Source organism: Suncus etruscus, chromosome 14 (assembly GCF_024139225.1).
Source record: "Suncus etruscus isolate mSunEtr1 chromosome 14, mSunEtr1.pri.cur, whole genome shotgun sequence".
Lineage (NCBI taxonomy): Eukaryota > Metazoa > Chordata > Mammalia > Eulipotyphla > Soricidae > Suncus > Suncus etruscus.
The window spans coordinates 90,659,130-90,678,506 of NC_064861.1; the positions used below are offsets into that span (position 1 = coordinate 90,659,130).

Below are 19,377 nucleotides of genomic sequence, written 5' to 3' on the forward strand. Positions count from 1 at the left end.
ACCCTGGGCTCCCAGACTCTGAGCATCTCCCCAGCCTGCCCTGGAAGAGCATGTTTGTGTGTCTGCCCTTCTGCAGAGTCACTGCAGATACGGCATATCTGTCTTACACAGAACCCTCCCACGTCACAAAGCCTGACTCTTCCTTATCATCGAGACTAGAGGTGGAATCAGATGTTTTCCTGGAACTACAGAGAACTTTTGTGAATTTCCCTATCTTTTTTTTTTTTTTTTTTGGTTTTTGGGTCACACCTGGCAGTGCTCAGGGGTTACTCCTGGCTGTCTGCTCAGAAATAGCTCCTGGCAGGCACGGGGGACCCTATGGGACGCCGGGATTCGAACCAACCACCTTAGGTTCTGGATCGGCTGCTTGCAAGGCAAGCACCGCTGTGCTATCTCTCTGGGCCCCGAATTTCCCTATCTTAAAAAATTTTTTTAATTTTTCGTTTGGGGGCCACAGCCAACTGTTTTGAGATTACTCCTGGCTCTGTGGGTCACTTCTGCCATGTTGTGGGGGAACCTTTGGGATGCTGGGGAGTGAACCCAGGGTGACTATCTGCAAGCAAATGCCCTTCCTACTGTACTAAGGCTCCAACCCAAGTTTTCCTAATTTTGTGACGTTTTACAGTTCGCATTAATTCATTGATTAATTTAGGTTTCTAGGTCACACCTGACTGTGCTCAGAGTCTCCTCCTGGCTCTGTGCTGGAGGACCATATGGGATTGGGGTGGGGCGAGGGGGGAATCAAACCCTCCTGGATCCTTGAATCCTGAGCTTCACTGCTGTGGCAGCTCAGGGGTTCAGGGCCCTTGAAGGAGAGAGAAGGACAGAGACAGTTTCAAGCAGGGGTGTGTGGGGTTGTGACCTGACTGAAGGGCCAGCCAAGATAAGGGGGACAGCTTTCCAGCTTCCTCCTGGAAGGGGGTGTGGAGGATCACAGGGCTCCCAGAAGGGACCTGTGAGCACAGACAGACCAAATAGTGTGCCCAGAGCAAAGATGGTCATTTCCTTCTGGCCAGCTGTTCCCTCTGGTGGGGCTTTAAAAACTGCAGCACATGGGGCCAGAATAGCTCTGCCAGGTGTGACCCAAAAACAAAAACAAAAAAACCAAAGTATCCCCAGTCTCTCTCCCTCCCTCCTTCTCTCTCCCTCCCTCCTTCTCTCTCTCTCTCTCTCTCTCTCTCTCTCTCTCTCTCTCTCTCTCTCCCTCTCTCTCTCTCTCTCTCTCTCTCTCTCTCTCTCTCTCTCTCTCTCTCTCTCTCTCTCCCTCTCCCTCTCCCTCTCTTCCTCTCCCTCTCTACTCAGGGCTGACTTCCGACTTTGCACTTAGGGACAACACCTAGCAGGGTTTAGGGGACCCTATGGTATGGGATACTGAGGATTGAACCCTGTGTACAAGGCCAGTGCCCTCCCTGCTGAGCTATGTCTTGGGCTCTGCTCTCTCATTTCTGGGTCCCCTTTCCCCTCCCCATTCCCCTTTCCCCTACCCAAATTCTTTCCTTCCTCTTTTCCCTGCCTGGGGTTATATACCTCCTAGCTCTGTACCCCTCAGCTGTTCTCAGGCCTTTAGTGAGGACTCTTGAGCTCTCCCCAGAGGACCTGCCTTCCCTCCTCAATCAGAAAGCCTGAGTGGTCCTCTGGGGTGGGGGTCCAGAGCCATGGAAAAGGCAGGTAACACTGTGGTCTGTGGAAAAAGACCAGCTGTGGCCCGAGGGGCCAGCGAGCTAAGCGGGGAGCATGCAAGAGCTGCAGGATTCGATCCCGGCACTGCAGAGAGTCCCTTGAGCTCAGAGCCAGGAGTCAGCCCTAAGTACTGCCCGGGTGGCCCCCAAACCAACATGGATGACGTACGATAGACGAGTTACTGAGCTGGCTGTGGGGTTCTGGGGCCTTCTCCAGAATCTGCTTTGCTTCACCTGCTGAAGGAAATGGAGCCGGAAGGGGGTGGGGTCACAAAACTTCCTTTCCCGTTTGTGAGAGGTAGAACATGTGTGTGTTTCTCTGTGTGTGTTTGCGTATTTGTGTGTGATTTGCTTTTGCATGTACTTGCATGCTTGTGCGTTTTTTGTATGCGATTATGTGTATGTGTGTATTTATGTGTGCTTGTGTGTGTTTGTGTGTGCTGTGCTTTTGTATATCTGTGTGTTTGTGTGTATTTGATTGTGGTATATGGCTCTTTGCTGAGGACTCACTCCTGGCAGGCTCAGGGGCCATACAGGGTCCCAAGGAAATGGTAGGGCAAAATGTTGGGTTTGGGTACCTTGGCCCAGGGTTGACCAAAGGAAATCTTTCACCCACTTTACCTTTTTGAGGTACCTTTTGAGGGGGACATGCCCTGTGGCACTAAAGGGTCACTCCTGGCTCTATGCTGAGTAATCACTCCTGGCAGGATTTGGGGACCATATGGGATGCTGGGGATCAAACCTGGGTCCGCCTTCTGCAAGGCACACACCCTCCTGCTGTGCTCTCACCGACTTTGACTTTCTCCCTTGAAATTTCTCCTGCTTCTAGAAAAATGGAGAGAAGTGCCCCCCTCACGGACTAATCCCCCTTCCCCTCAAATTTGCTCAATCTGTCTGTCTCTTTCTCTGTTCATCGCTCCCATCTACAGCCATGGAGTCACATTTCCGACCACATCCTTGCTGTGGGACCATTGGTGGTTGTAAAGGGAGCCTTTTTTCAAGTTCACTAAGCCCCTACTTCCTTATTCCTGGTGGGGGGCACTCACTTTGATGTGGTTTCTGAGTTAACTATTTTTCTGCCTTCAGCTGGGAGTGGAAAAATACACTTTACTAGGGTTAGGGTTTGTCTTAGTCTAAAGTTTCTTATCATGGACTTAGGGGGAGAATCTTGGTCCTTACCTTCTCTCCTTCATCTTTGCCGCAGGGAGGAATCATCTTTCCTTGTACAAGAATCTAGGGGTTCTATTTTAGACAAACAGTTATGGCAGACTCTCAGCTCCACGAGAGGTGATCAGGCATCTCCAGATCTAGGGTGTTCGTGTCATTTTTCTGTCTGTCCACTGCTATTTAGCTGGGCTTAGTTTTCCACCTGCGAAACCTAGCAGTTAACTTCCTAAGGAAGCAGAATACAGAAGCCAAAGAATGTCATCTCTAAGTGAAGGCACACTATATTCTAACACCAACATTTATAGTTGTTTCACCTCAAGCAATACTCACACCTCAGTAATGGGAAATTTGTGGAGTACAATCAGAAGCTAAGGTTTAGGAGAGGGGTCCCCAGGGTGATATTTTGACCCACAAATCCACCATCCTCAGTATTTATAGTAGTCTAAGTATAGTCCACAAATAAATCAGATGTTCATTCTTGCCAGCAGTCCCACAGCCACTGCTGTCATCTGGTACATCAGGATGATCTTCATTCTGCCCTGGTCCTGGAAGTTGAGTCAGATGAATTTGCAGGGGGTCCTTATAATTCTGCACCTCAAGGAGAGGAGAGGTTCCTTTGGAAAGAAGGTTCCTGTAACTTAAATAGCTGTTATTTTGAGGCTTTTTTTTTAAACTATTATAAGAGAAGCCACAATCTTTGCTCCTTCTTTCCTCTACCACTCATCCTCTTTGAATGTCAGTATCCAGTTAATTCTTGCTACTTTCTCCCAACCTCTCGGATAGATAGACATACTGTAATTTCCACTTGATGTCAATGGCCTTAGCTCATTGAATTCCCATGGCCCTTCTTTGCCTTTATTCCCCTGGAAAAGGAAGAGTGGCAAAGGCCAATCTTTCAGTAACTTCTTCAAGATGGCAAGGGACTGTAGGCCCTACCTCATGCTACTTTAGTTGTTAAGAGGCAATTGCCAGGTTGGTTTCTGCATTTCTTTTTTTTTTTTTTTTTTTTTTTTTTTTTGGTTTTTGGGCCACACCCTGTGACGCTCAGGGGTTACTCCTGGCTATGCGCTCAGAAGTTGCTCCTGGCTTCTTGGGGGACCATATGAGATGCCGGGGGATCGAACCGCGGTCCGTCCTAGGCTAGCGCAGGCAAGGCAGGCACCTTACCTCCAGCGCCACCGCCCGGCCCCCGGTTTCTGCATTTCTAACACCTGAAAAAGGGGGATATCATTTCCCAAATAATTTTTGGCATCTGTGCAGTTACACTACAAGTCTTCTTCAGGATATGCTCCCTAGTGTTTCAGAGGTTGCTTGGAGGAGACAGTTGTATTTATAGCTCTGACTTACTCCTCCTTTACTTTTTCTATTCAGATTGAATTTTCCTTCGACTGGTGATTGGACTTATAGCTTTCAGTTCTTTATAACCGAATCTATTTTCAACCATTAAGCACACTTTCACATAGGTTACCTTCAGAGGAGTGGGCTTTAAATTAGGCCCACAGATCAAAGAATAGTTTTTCTCTCCACCTTTACTTTAAATCTTGCTAGATAGCTAAGTAATCTAATTTTGGCTTGTTCCTTTGCATAAACACAGTAATACTGGAGAAATCTCCATTTGGGGCACACCATTACTTAAAGAGAGTTATTGGGGGGTTGGTTAAAGACTTACCACTAAAGGCATTAAAACTTACATGCCACGTCAGGGTTCTGCAGTTTTGGATGATGTAAAGATGAGGTCCAGGAGGCAGCAGTCAGATCAAACAGTAGGCCTGGGAATGGCCTTGGTCTTCTAATTCCTGTAGAGCAGGGGTCCTCAAACTTTTTAAACAGGGGGCCAGTTCACTGTCCTTCAGACCATTGGAGGGTCTAATTATAGTAAAAACAAAACTTATGAATGAATTCTTATGCACACTGCATATATCTTATTTTGCAATGAAGAAACAAAACAGATACAAATACTATATGTGGCCCGCGGGCCATAGTTTGAGGACCACTGCGTGTCCTGAGCCTCTTCCACCCCTATCCGGGTTTGGGAGAGATTCTGACCTCTGGGGTTCTGGAGGGATCCTGTTCTCACCCCTCCAGGATTGGGAGAGGTTCTGTCCTCCGGAACTTTGCTGAGAGCAGGCTTGGCCAGCCAGCAGAAATCTAACCGATCACTGATTTCTTAGGCCAGCCTGCCTTTACAGTCCCCCTGAGGTAAGCAGAGTCCTTGTAACAGTACCATTTATTACTGGACCTGCTCCTGTCACTCAACCAGAATTTCTTTCAACTCTATTTCTCTAAAGAGTGTTCTGGGGTCCCAGGTTTTCTGTCTGCATGGGGAATCATCCCCACTACAGAGAGGAAGATTACCAGCCTGTGTCCATGCAAACCAACATAATGCCATAAAACATAAAAAATTCTGGAGGTGCTAAGGAAAGAGAAAAAGCAAATGTTTCTGGGTGGGGATTCTCACAATAAGATTTTCCACATTACACAAAAAATCTTGAAACTGATCAATCTGGAAAGCGGTATTGCAACAAATACAAAAGCATTTAAACATGTCTAATCCTATAAAAGTAGAAGTTTACTCATTCTCCTGGCCTCAGTTTATAGGTTTACAGGCAGAAGGCATACTGGACACCAGCAATCCACACCACATAAATTATACCACTTATATGCAAAATTTATTATACCCATAATTTATTTATTTATTTTTAATTATGTGAACAATGATGCAAAGAAAGAGGACAAGGTAAAGTTACAGTGGAAGCACAATCCCCCAAAAACAGTCCTCAGAAGAAATCCCTCTGCTGACACCTTAATTTTGAACTTATACTTAAAGAACATTAAGTAAAATAAAACAGAACCCATGTACGATTACTTTGTCCCTCAAGACCCCAGATTGTAGTACATCATAACATTTCTTAGTTGTACACAAAGCAATTTAAAGCTATAAAATTTATGTAGCTCCTTAAACTTGAAGGCACAGTAGTTTTTTTTTTTTTTTTTGCTTTTTGGGCCACATCCGGCGTTGCTCAGGGGTTACTCCTGGCTGTCTGCTCAGAAATAGCTCCTGGCAGGCACGAGGGACGATATGGGACACCGGGATTCGAACCAACCACCTTTGGTCCTGGATCGGCTGCTTGCAAGGCAAACGCCGCTGTGCTATCTCTCCAGGTCCTAAGTGTTTTTTTTTTTTTTTTTTTTAAGGTTTAGAGTTAAAGGAGCACAGTAAAAATGGTGTTAGAGTGGCAATTATTGTTTGCATAGGCCCACCAAAATATGGGGGACATGGAAAGAAAAAGTCTTGGCCTAGATACAAGGAGACCCTACCTCTGAAGTTTCCTGGCATAAGACCAACTCTAGGCTCCAGGCAAACTGGTTTGTCCAATCCAGGTCATTGTCTGTAGTGCCAATACAGTTTTATTTTTCACATAGTCTCTGTTGTTGGCATCAGGTTTCTGTATTAAAGATCCTGGAATCTGCATATCCTACATTGAAGTCATGATGGTGAGGAGTGTCGTCTAATTTCAACTCACAATTAAAAGGCAATGCAAAAAGCCCTGTCCAGTAAACAGGTCATTGTTGTAGTTAAGTATTCTCAGTGTTAAAGGAAGACTCTTTTGAGTAGATCGATGTCAGAGCAGCAGTAGGGTCTTTCCTGGTAGAGGATGGCTTCCAGGTGATGTGATAGATAACTTTGGATGTTTCATAGATGGCTTCCCTGGTTCAGGGGTGAATGGAGAATGCCCATTTTCTGAGGCCTGTGCCAGGTCTTTATGTCAATGTTCAGGGTGTAAGGTCTTGTTGCACTACAAGATTTGTGTATTCCTATCTCTATTAGATAAGAACTTATTTGTATGTATAGTATTTTCCATTTTAATGTGCCTATGCAAACTAGGAACAATGCCATGTAGCGTTATTAGTGCATCTGGGGGCCGCAAGAACAAGTCCAACAATCCCCGTGACTTGGTTCAAACATAAGCATTAAACTGAGGGACTCTTTCACCAAAATTCCTTATTGAACATTTCACAAAGAGAAGAAAAGATAAAAAGTGGGAAAAATAAACAATCTAACATAAGACAGTGGATACAATTGTCACTGTTTAAGGGGATATTCAATAATAGTTATAGCGGTTGAGGGAATATATCTACAATATTCAAAGGAGATATGCATGTCCCTTTTATGCCATTAGAAATAGTCGGGAGGGGCCGGGCGGTGGCGCTCGAGGTAAGGTGCCTGCCTTACCTGCGCTAGCCTAGGAGACGGACCGCGGTTCGATCCCCCGGCGTCCCATATGGTCCCCCAAGCCAGGAGCGACTTCTGAGCGCATAGCCAGGAGTAACCCCTGAGCGTCACCGGGTGTGGCCCAAAAACCAAAAAAAAAAAAAAAAAAAAAAGAAATAGTCGGGAGGACAGCTAACATCATGTTCGAAGGTAAAATCCAAATGGATTAAAGACCTCGATATCAGCCCCCAAACCATACGATATATAGAACAGCACATAGGCAAAACACTCCAGGACATTACAGGCATCTTCAAGGAGGAAACTGCACTCTCCAAGCAAGTGAAAGCAGAGATTAACAGATGGGAATATATTAAGCTGAGAAGCTTCTGCACCTCAAAGGAAATAGTGCCCAGGATACAAGAGCCACCCACTGAATGGGAGAAACTATTCATCCAATACCCATCAGATAAGGGGCTAATCTCCAAAATATACAAGGCACTGACAGAACTTTACAAGAAAAAAACATCTAATCCCATCAAAAAATGGGGAGAAGAAATGAACAGACACTTTGACAAAGAAGAAATACAAATGGCCAAAAGACACATGAAAAAGTGCTCCACATCACTAATCATCAGGGAGATGCAAATCAAAACAATGATGAGATACCACCTCACACCACAGAGAATGGCACACATCACAAAGAATGAGAATAAACAGTGTTGGCGGGGATGTGGAGAGAAAGGAACTCTTATTCATGCTGGTGGGAATGCCGTCTAGTTCAACCTTTATGGAAAGCGATATGGAGATTCCTTCAAAAACTGGAAATCGAGCACCCATATGATCCAGCTATACCACTCCTAGGAATATACCCTAGGAACGCAAAAAAAAAAAAAAACCAATACAAAAACCCCGTCCTTACACCTATATTCATTGCAGCACTATTTACCATAGCAAGACTCTGGAAACAACCAAGATGCCCTTCAACAGACGAATGGCTAAAGAAACTATGGTACATATACACAATGGAATATTATGCAGCTGTCAGGAGAGATGAAGTCATGAAATTTTCCTATACATGGATGTACACGGAATCTATTATGCTGAGTGAAATAAGTCAGAGAGAGAGAGAAAAACGCAGAATGGTCTCACTCATCTATGGGTTTTAAGAAAAATGAAAGACATTCTTGCAATAATAATTTTCAGACACAAAAGAGAAAAGAGCTGGAAGTTCCAGCTCACCTCAGGAAGCTCACTACAAAGAGTGATGAGTTTAGTTAGAGAAATAACTACATTTTGAACTGTCCTAATAATGAGAATGTATGAGGGAAATGGAGAGCCTGTTTAGAGTACAGGCGGGGGTCGGGTGGGGAGGAGGGAGATTTGGGATATTGGTGATGGGAATGTTGCACTGGTGATGGGTGGTGTTCTTTACATGACTAAAACCCAAAAACAATCATGTATGTAATCAAGGTGTTTAAATAAATTAAAAAAAAAAAAGAAATAGTCGGGAGGAGGGTGCTGAATCCTGGACACCACTTTGGTCTTCTGTGATTTAGCCTTCTGTAGTCTGCAAAATGACTCCCTGCAGTTCATATTGGGAGATACATTTGAGTGGGAACTAATCAGAAACCTAGTATGGTAACAACCACAGTTACACAATGAAGGAAGGAAGAGGCCAAGAGGCCACTGAGAGTAAACAAGCAGGAAAAGAGTACTGGTCTCTTCCGAACTTGAGAGTCCATCCTCTCATTTTTATTTTCAATACATATAGTATATATTTCAATATATATGTATAGCATGAAACCCTCCACGTGGTTTTTAAAATGGATACCAATGAGAAAAAAAATTACCAGTGAATGTCAAACAACACCAGTGCTGCATCGGCCCACCCTCCTCCCCATGCGTCCCCCTTAGTGTAGGGAGAGAAAGGGGGAAAGTCTGAGGACCACTATAGAATCCATCTGAGCTGGCACCCAGGGAAGGCCTGGAGTCTATGGGAGAAATAGGGGAATGGCTGGGGACCTGCCAAGCCTCCCAGCACCCCTGAAGCTAGGGAGAAGGCCTCCAGCATGGGGTGTCCTCTAACCCCACACCTAGGAAGAGCTGGCCTCCAGGATCAGAGGAAACTGGAAGCCAGATATCTGCTTGGCCTCCTCCTGCTGCTCCTCCCTACTCTAGGGAGGAAGCCTAGGGACCCCTAAAAAGTCCACCTGGAACCCATTTCAGGCCACCTGAGCTGACACCCAGGGAAGGCCTGGAGTCCAGTATACCCATAATTTAAACAGAATTTATTTTGAATACCAACAATAATGCCCTATTTTTGGCAGACTTTAATGTAGCCAAATGTGGTTTCTTTCTGTCTAGTCAGAAGTTGACTATTACTAATTTTTCAATAATCTTTGAACTGATCTTCAATGAATTTTCTTTCTTTTTTTTTTTTTTTTTTGGGCCACACCCGGTAACGCTCAGGGGTTACTCCTGGCTATTCACTCAGAAGTTGCTCCTGGCTTGGGGGACCATATGGGACGCCGGGAGATCGAACCGCAGTCCGTCCAAGGCTAGTGCAGGCAAGGCAGGCACCTTACCTCTAGCGCCACCGCCCGGCCCATGAATTTTCTTAAACTCTTGTTTATTCTTTTTTTTTTTTCTTTAGGAGCTCATAATACTTAATTATTACCCCATTCCTATACAATAAGTATAAGAACACTATAACAGGAGTTTCATACAATTATTTATACCAAACATTAGATCATTTCTAAGTTATAGATATTTTAATAACAAACTAATTTATAACTATTAAAGGTGACCAAAACTAACTTGGAAAAAACCCCAAATGTCCCTACATTTTAAGAACCTTAAGATAATAGCACGTTAATTACCAAGAATTCTAATTGTTTCTTTTTAAGGTGACTTCAGCCCATTTTAAATTACCCCATATTAATGACTATTCCCTTTCAATTCCTTGAAGTCATACATGAAGAGTAAAACTTAAATTATTGAACCAAAATCAAATAAATTCAGAAGCTATGGTCTCTTACAGTTTCTTGCTGTTTGTGAATGCAAGTAGTTTAACATGTACTGATATCAAGCAAGGAGATTGCTCCTTGAGTGACACTATCTGAATATACTTGTAAACAAGTAATACAATTTGAAATGCGGTGTTTGGTAACAAAAATTCTGAAATAGTTGACTCCAAAACAACCCTATAGATATCCCTTTTCCAAGTGCCGAATTTCATTACAGGGTCCATAATAATGTATATATAAATACTAATTACTAAATTGCCTAAACTTTATAGGGTTAATTACTCAACTTCAGCAAATGAGAAATTGGTAAGATGCAATAGGACAACAAATGCTTTTCATATTAAACATTAGAGTAAGTTGTAAAGCCTCAGAACGATAGAATAAGACTGATTTTTTTCAGATACTCAACTTTTTATCGTTTCTTCCAATTTTGGAAACAATTTGCTAGATTTTCTTACAGTACCACATTGATCTTTATTGTCCTATTAAGGACATTTAAATCAATTCTTTTAAATTTTAGACCTGGTGACCAACATTACCTTTCATACCTGCTCACAACATTTATGAAATTTAATTATCTCAACAACATAAAGCATTCACAAGATTAACAATATTATCTAAAAAGGTTAACTACAACATTTTTCACACAATGTTTTAAAATTTTTAGATACCTTTAAAATCAGAAAGTTTTTCTCTAGCAGAAATATAAAATGCCCATTTTTTTGTAGCTCAGTTGGCCTGAATTTAAAATGACTAAAGCTTTTCTTTTCCTATTTAGTTATTAGCTTATTCTTTGACAAATGGTCAATAAATCAATTTATATAATTATTCTTGCTCAAAGTTCTAGCTTTTACTTTTGGACAATTTTCTTTTTCTTTTCTTTTTGGTTTTGAGTCACACCTGGCAGCGGTCACAGGCTACTCCTGGCTCTATGCTCAGAAATCTCTCCTGGCAGGCTCGGGGGAACATATGGGATGCTGGGTTTTGAACCATCGTCCTTCTACAAGCAAGGCAAATGCTCTACCTCCATGCTATCTCCCCGGCTCCTTCGAGATTTTAACTATTACAGGCCTGTACTTAAAAAGTTTCTCGGGGCCGGCGAGGTGGCACTAGAGGTAAGGACAGAAAGTTTCTTATGGCGGTGGTAGATAGAAGAGTGACTGGGGGACACTGAGGAGCTTGTCCAGATGTCAAAGCAGAAGATTGTGGGCCAGAACTAGCAGAGTAGCAAGCCAGTGTGCATTCATCATCATGGAAAATTGTCCTGTCTCTGGGATCATGCGGGTGGTGAATGTAGTGTGTGTATTTGTATATATGTATGCGTGTATTTTGCCACGCTGTGCAATATTTATTGCTTACTCCTGGTTCTGTGACCAGGAATCACTCTTGATGGAGCTCAGGGGACCCTATGGGATGGCAGGGATCAAATCCAGATCATCTGTGTGCACAGCCAATACCCTCCCCACATTACTGTTGCTCCAGCCACATGAGTTCCCCTTCTGATTTTATAAAGTGACAAACCAAACAGTCTGGGTGCTCTGAGTCCTGGAAATAAAATACAGTCCATTTGGAAAGGTGGTCATCGTTTGCAAACATTGCTGTGCTGTGTTGTGTGTGTGTGTGTGGGCAAGTGTGTGGTGGGGGGAAAGGGATTCAGCCGTTCCGTGCTGTGCCTAGATCAATCCTTTGATACTTTCAGAAGGAAAGAGAGGTTGAATGATAGAATGGGACTTGAGGCCGGAGTGATGGAGCAGAGGGGCTGGAGTTAACTGCATATGCGTGGTACCCGGGTTAAACCCTGGCATCGCATAGGGTCCCCCATGCCCTGCCAGGAGTGATACCTGAGCAAAGAAAATACAGGTGGAGCATGTTCAGTCCCTGCCACCTTGTGCACCCCAAGATGCCTCTGAGTCTTCGCTGGAACCCCTGAGCATCATGACACACAGACCTTACCAAAATGAAAAGCCAACGAGTGGCCAGGGTTCTGAGCACAGTTTTGTGTATGGGGAACCCAGTCTGGTTCCCAGAACCTTAAAGCTCACCAAATAGTTGCCAGGATGGCTAACTTGATTATTTAGAATCACCAAAGTTTTCTGGGGCTTGATTTCAGTAAGCTACAAGGTCGCCAGGCTTCTGCAGGTTACTGCAATAAGCTGTAAGTTGGCCTGCTACTCCAGTGCTGAAAGGCTGCAGAGAGCTGAAGGACCCTGGTGGGTACGGGGACAGAGAGAAGATAGAAGGGGGAGAGAGCGAGAGGAGAGAGAGGAGAGAGAGAATTAAAGTGACGAGTTTAAGAGGCCAGAGAAATAGTGCAGGTAAGACACTTGCTTTACATCTACAGACCCTGGTGTCATCGCTGCCTCGTAGATCCAGAAAATGCCATGAGACACAGAGCCAGGAATATCCCCTGAGCACCACCGTGGTAATCTCTGGTTTGAAGCTTTCTGCAGTTTCTGAAATGAGCGAGAAATCACGCTGTGAGGCAATGCCGCGTGTGTCCACTAGAGAACGCCCGAGAGCTTCAGCCAAGAGCTGTGGCTGTGGGTTTGCCCAGGACTGTTAGACAGCAGATAATCATCCAGAGGCGGCCAAGAAACTCTTCTGCGTTGTGGTTCTCCAGCTTGTGGACCTCAACATTGCTCCTTTTTTGGGTTGGGGGACACAACTGTTTGTGGTCATGACTTCCTCTGACTCTGCACTTTTGGAATCACTCCTGGTGGCACTTGGGGGACCATATGGGATCAAACACATACTGGCTGGGTACAAGGCAAGCAACTACTTTCCGTATCTTTCGGGCCCCGGACTTATTTTATTTTGGGGGCGGTGCATACCTGGTTAGGTTCACTGCATATTCCTGGCTCTGTGCCTGAGGTTCACTCCTGGGGTGATGGTGGCAGGAGATATCAGTTGCAAGACACAAGTACCTTACCTGCTGTGCTATCTCTTGGACCCTGGCCCTTTTTTGTTTTGTTTAATTTTGTTTATGGGGCCACACCCGGCATCTCTCAGGGCTTACTCCTGGTTATGTACTCAAAAATCTCTTCTGGTGTCCGGAGAGATAATACAGAGGTATGGTGTTGGCCTTGCACGCAGCTGATCCAGGATGATGGTGGCTTGAATCCCGGCATCCCATACAGTCCCTGAGCCAGCCGGGAGTGATTTCTGAGGGCAGAGCCAGGAGTAAAGCCTGAGTGCTGCTAGCTGTTAAGCAAAAAAAAAAAAAAAAAAAAAATCCTCTGGCAGGCTCGGTGTACCCTATGGGATGCCAGGAAGCAAACCTGGGTCAGTCCTGTGTTGGCTGCCTGCAAGGCATATGCCCTCCCACCTGTTCTATTGCTCAGCCCCAGTGTACTTTTTTAAAAACTAAGTTCTATTTTATGTTTATGATTATTATCTTTATTTAAGCACCATGATTATAAATATGTTTGTCGCTGGGTTTCAGTCATAGAACGTACACCCCAGGGCCAGAGCATTAGCACAGAGGTAGGGTGTTGGCCTTGCAAGCTGCTGACCCAGGACGGACCTGAGTTCGATTCCAGTCACCCATATGTTCCCCTAAAGCCAGGAGCGATTTCTTTAGGGCATAGCCAGGAGTAACCCCTGAGCTTCACCAGGTGTGGCTCAAGACCAATTAAAAAAAAAAGTAGACCCCAGGGCACAATTTAAAAAGGGATTTTTTGTTTTGCTTAGGGAACCCTCTTGGATACTGCAGGGATGGAACCCAGGTCAGCCAGATGCAAGGCAAAAGCCTTCCCTGCTCTGCAGTTGCTCTGGCCCCAAAAGGGTTTTTGCTGAATGGCTTCACACAACCCCCTCTATAATTGGGAAGTGTTCTGTTATTATTGTTATGAGGCTCCAGTGTTTTAACTTGGGGCTACCTGAGTGCTGGTTAGGTGACCAGGTGGTGCTGGAGTTTAACCTTGTGCTCCCCTTGCAAAGCCTGTGCTCCCAGACTCTGAGCTTCTCCCCAGCCTGCCCATTGGTCCATGTCCTTCTGTTCCCTGGAGGAGCGTGTTGATGTGTCTGTCCTGCACAGTCACTGCAGATACCCCGTATCTACTTACACAGAAGTCTCCGCTATCACAATGCCCAACACTTCCTTATTTCCATCAAGATTAGTGGTGGAAAAAAAAAATGATTAGCGGTGAAATCAGATTTGTTCCCTGTAACTACCTAGAATTTTGTGAATTTCCCTCTTTTGAAAATTTATCGAATTTTTCTCTTTGGGGGATTCAGCCAACTGTTCTCTGGACTTATTCTTGGCTCTGTGTTCAGGGGTCACTTATGTCATTTTGGGGGGGAACCTTTGAGATTCTCTGGAGTGAACTCAGGCTGACTGCCTACAAGCTAATGCCCTCCATACTGTAACTAAGGCTCCAGCCCCCAGTTTTCCTAATTTTGTGATTTCTTACAGTTCACATTAATTAGTTTATTTATTCATTTAGGTTTCTAGGTCACACCTGAGAGTGCTCAGGGTCTACTCCTGGCTCTGTGCTCGTGGATTACTCCTGGCGGTGCTGGGGATCACATGAGATCAGAGTAGAAGTTGGTGAAAAATGAACCTTCCTGGACCCTTGGAATCTTGAGTTTCACTGCTGGGGCTCCCTAGGGCCCTTGAAGGAGAGAGACAAGGAGAGACACAGTTATAAGTGGGGGTGTGTGGGGATCTGTCCTGACCAAAGGGCCCAGCCAAGATAAGGGGGCAGCAATTTCCAGCCTCCTCCAGGAAAGGGGTGCAGAGATCATAGGGTGCCCTGAAGAGACCTGAGAGCACAGACCAATGAGGGTGTCCAGTGGAAAGAAGGTCATTTCCTCCTGGTCAGCTGTTCCCTCTACGGAGCTTTAAAAACTATAGCCCTCAGGCAATGGGATCCTCAAGACAGAAGCCAGAGCCAGGAGACGAGAAGGTGGAAAATGGTGAGTCCAGTAATTCATGGGAGTCCCTGATAGACCCTTTTCCCCCCCTCTCACTCTATGGAAAAGGACGGCTGTGAGCAGAGGGCCAGTGAGCTAAAAGGGTAGCATGCAAGATCTGCAGGGTTAGATCCTGACACTGCAGAAGGTCCCCTGAGCTCAGAGCCAGAAGTCAGCCCTAAGTACCGCCTGGGTGGCCCCCAAACCAACATGGATGAAATAGGACAGGCAAGTCTTCCCTCCCTCCCTCCCTCCCTCCCTCCCTCCTTCCTTCCTTCCTTCCTTCCTTCCTTCCTTCCTTCCTTCCTTCCTTCCTTCCTTCCTTCCTTCCTTCCTTCCTTCCTTCCTTCCTTCCTCCTCCCTCCCTCCCTCCCTCCCTCCCTCCCTCCCTCCCTCCCTCCCTCCCTTCCTTCCTTCCTCCCTCCCTCCCTCCCTCCCTCCCTCCCTCCCTCCCTCCCTACCTCCCTCCCTCCCTCCCTCCCTCCCTCCCTCCCTCCCTTCCTTCCTTCCTTCCTTCCTTCCTTCCTTCCTTCCTTCCTTCCTTCACTTCATTCATGTTCTACATCCCGGGATTATTCCTGCTGTAGCTCAAGGAACCCACTGGGTTGCCTGGAATCAAACACACATCACCCACATACAAAGCAAGAGTCCTCTCTGAATTACTAACTCTCTAGCCCTTAGTTTTGGTGACTTCAACCTCTTCTTTGCATGGCCACATACTTCAGCTAGCTCTGCTGTCTGCACCCTCATTCTCTGGGGTATTTACAAAGTCTGGGGCTCCCCCTCCCCAGCTCTGACCCTCATCTTCCTTCTCCCCGGTCTCTCTCTTGGCCCCCAGGACTTCATGAACGTCAGCAAAGTGAACCACAGTTCCTCTGACAACATAAGTTTGGATGGGCCAGTAGAAGACCTGAACCTCCTGCCTAGTCTCCAGACCCAGTGGATGGTGGCCATGGTCATCTACATAGTGGTCTTTGTGGTGGGCGTCCCGGGCAACGCGCTGGTACTGTGGGTGACAGTGTCGGAAACCCGGAGGTCTGTTAATGCCATCTGGTTCCTCAACCTGGCTGTGGCCGACCTCCTCTCCTGCCTGGCGCTGCCCATCCACATCATGACCGCCCTCAAGCAAGGCAACTGGCTTTTAGGTGACGCGGCCTGTCACATCCTGATCGTGCTCTTCTTCTTCAACCTCTACGCCAGCGTCATTCTCCTCACCACCATCAGCGCCTACCGCTTCCTCATGGTCTACAAGCCCATCTGGTGCCAGAAGTACCGCGTGGCCCGACGTGCCTGGCAGGCCAGTGGCGTGGCCAGTGGCGTGGCCTGGATGCTGGCTCTAGTGCTCAGCATCCCGTACTTCGTTTTCGGAGTATTCTTTGAGGACTTAATTACCAAAGAGTCTTTTTGCGATGTGGCCTTTGACCTGGGCGGTCCAAAGCTCGAGGTTGCTATCATCATGACACTCTTTGTCCTGACTTTCCTAGTCCCCCTGGTCACGATGAGCGTCTGCTACACTTTGCTCCTACTTCGAACTTGGCGACGAAAGGCCACACGCTCCACCAAGACCCTCAAGGTGGTGGTGGCCGTGGTGACCAGCTTCTTCGTCTTCTGGCTGCCCTACCAGCTTTCCAACATCCTTTTGATCTTTTACCGCAGGCTCTCCACCCCCAACAGGAAGCTAGTCAATTCCCTGTACGAAATTGGGATGGCCCTAGCTTTGGTCAACTGCTGCATCAACCCCATTATCTATGTGGCCGCTGCCCGGGGCCTCCACATCCGGGTCTTCAAGTTCCGGCCTGGCCGGCTGCGTCAACTGCTGACCGAAGACTAGGACAGGGAGAGCAAGTCCCACCCGCTGTCTACGGTGGATTCTGAGGTCCCTAACAGCCAGACCCGGGTGTGAGGGTTCCACGGCCCGCTGCCTTGTGCCCTGGTTCATGCTCTGCTCAGGACACTCTGATATGTGGTTTCTGCTGCCACTGGCCGATCTGGCTCCTGTTCTTCCTTTTTCTTCTCCTTTTTCCTCCTCCTCCACCTCTTCCTCTTCCTCCTCTTCTTCCACCACCAGCTCCTTCTTATCTTTGTCTTCCTCCTCTCCTTTTTGTCCTGTTCTTCCTTTAACTCCATCTCCTTCTCTTTATCCCCCTCCTTCTTCCTACACCCAGTGCTGCTCAGGGGTGATTCCTGACAGTGTCTGGGAACCCTCTGGCAGGCTGGAGATTGAACCCAGGTCAGCTGTGTGCCAAGAAGCCTCTTTCTCCAATCCTGATTTCTTCTTTTGCAAGTCAGTTTGATTTAGGAAGACAAAAAGTTACACATCTCAGCTCTCCAGAATGGAATGGTTTCTTTTCTTTTTTTTAGTGGGGTCACACCTGGCTGTGCTCAGGGCTTACCTCCTGGCTCTGTTCTCAGGAATTCCTCCTGGCAGCGCTTGGAGGACCATATGGGATGGAGGGGATTGAACCTGGGTCAGCCCCATGCAAGTGCCCTCCCATTATACTGTCCCTCTGGCCCCCAAATGTTAAAACTTTATAAGCAAACTGAATAAATAAGACAGGAACCTTTGGATGGCTCTTCCTTGCCCCTCCCTATTCCCCTCTGTGGTTGCCTGTTGTAAAATCACATCGAACTGAATGTTGGCTTAGAAAGGAAGAGATGCAGATTCCATGCCTGTGGCTCCTTTCTGGCTTCTCTGATGCCCCCAGCCTGCTCCCTCTCTCACTCCTGCAACTTAGTTCTTTTAGAATGTTCCTGTTTGTGGGGGCCATGGCAGGATGGAAAGGTGCTCATGGTGGTGGTAGATAGAAGAGGGATTGGGGGATTCCGAGGAGCTTGTCCAGATCAGAACTAGCACTGTTGTGAGCCAGTGTGAGGTTATCGTCATGGAAAAATGTTCTTTCTCTGGATCATGCGGTGGGTGAATGTGGTATGTTTGTGTATGTGTGTGTATATGTGTGTGTATGTTTTGCCATGCCCTGCAATGCTCATGGGTTACTCCTGGTTCTGTGCTCTGGAATCACTCCTGATGGAGCTCAGGGGAACCTATGGATGCCGGAGATCAAACCCAGATCACCTGCATGCAAAGCCAATACCCTCTTTACTTTACTGTTTCTCCAGCTCCATGCGTTCACCCTTTGATTAAAAAAATGACAAATCAAAGCAGTCTGGGTTCTCTGAGTCCTGGAAATCCAACACAATCCAGTTGGAAATGTGGTCATGGCTTGCAAACATTGTTGTACCATGTTGTGTGTGTGGTGGGGGAGAAGGATTCATCCCTTCAGCGCTGGGTCTAGATAAATCCTTTGGCACTTTCAGAAGGAAAGACAGGTTGAAAGATGAACAGGACTTGAGGACAGAGCGATGGAGAGGTGTTGGCATTGACTGTATGGAACCTGGGTTAAATTAGGCATCACATAGAGTCCCCCACAGCCGTCCAGGAGTGATCCCTGGGCAAAGAAAGTACATGTGGAGCGTGTATGAAGCCCCTGGTTCAATCCCTTCCACTTTGTGCACCCCAAGATGCCTCTGGGTCTTCGCTGGAACCCCTGAGCATCATGACACACAAGCACTACCAAAATCAAAAGCTAAAGAGGGGCCAGGGATCTGGAGAGAGTTTTGTGTGTGGGAATTCTAGGTCTGGTTCCCAGAACTTTAAAGCTCGCCAAATAGCTGCCAGGATGGCTAATTTGATCACTGCTAGAATCACCGGACTTTTGTGGAGTGTGATCGCAGTAACCTGCAAGGTTGCCGGGCTTCTGCAGGTTACTGCAATAAGTGGCAAGTTCGCCTGCTAATCCACGGCTGAAAGACTGCAGAGGACTGAAGGGCCCCGATGCTGGGACAGAGAGAGAAGATAGAAGGGAGAGGGAGAGGAGAGGAGAGGAGAGAGAATGTAATAAGAGGCCAGAGAAATAGTGCAAGTAAGACACTTGCCTTACACAGCCAGACCCTGGTATCATCCCCGCCCTGTAGATCCAGAAAATACTATCAGTCACAGAGCTAGGAGTATCCCCTAAGCACTGCCTTGTGATCTCAAAACAGAAAAAAAAAAAAAAAAAAAAAGAACAGACAGCTCAGTCAACTTCTCTGGTTTGAAGCTTTCTGCAGCCTCTGAAATGAGCGAGAAATCAAGCTGTGGGGCAACGCCGCGTGTGGCCACCAGAGGACGCCCTCTGGTTCATTCGAAGCCGTGCCTATGGGGTTGCCAATGGCTGTTGGTCTGCTAGTAACCATCAGGAAGTGGCCAAGGAACTGCCTTCAGCGCCGAGATCCTCCAGCTTGCAAAAAAAGAAACATTATTCCTTTTTGGGGGGCTGGGGACGCATCTAGTCTTGCTCATGGATGGCTTCTCCCCACTTGCAATCTCGGATCACTCCTT

The 19,377-nt window shown here is 46.5% G+C and overlaps 1 protein-coding gene across 1 annotated transcript; it reads left to right on the forward strand.

Moving 5' to 3' along the window:
- Nucleotides 1–15,843: 15,843 nt before the first annotated feature.
- Nucleotides 15,844–16,830, forward strand: LOC126028585 (C5a anaphylatoxin chemotactic receptor 1-like). The gene has a single exon (XM_049787536.1). The coding sequence runs from the start codon at nt 15,844–15,846 to the stop codon at nt 16,828–16,830; it is 987 nt and encodes a 328-aa protein (XP_049643493.1).
- Nucleotides 16,831–19,377: the final 2,547 nt, after the last annotated feature.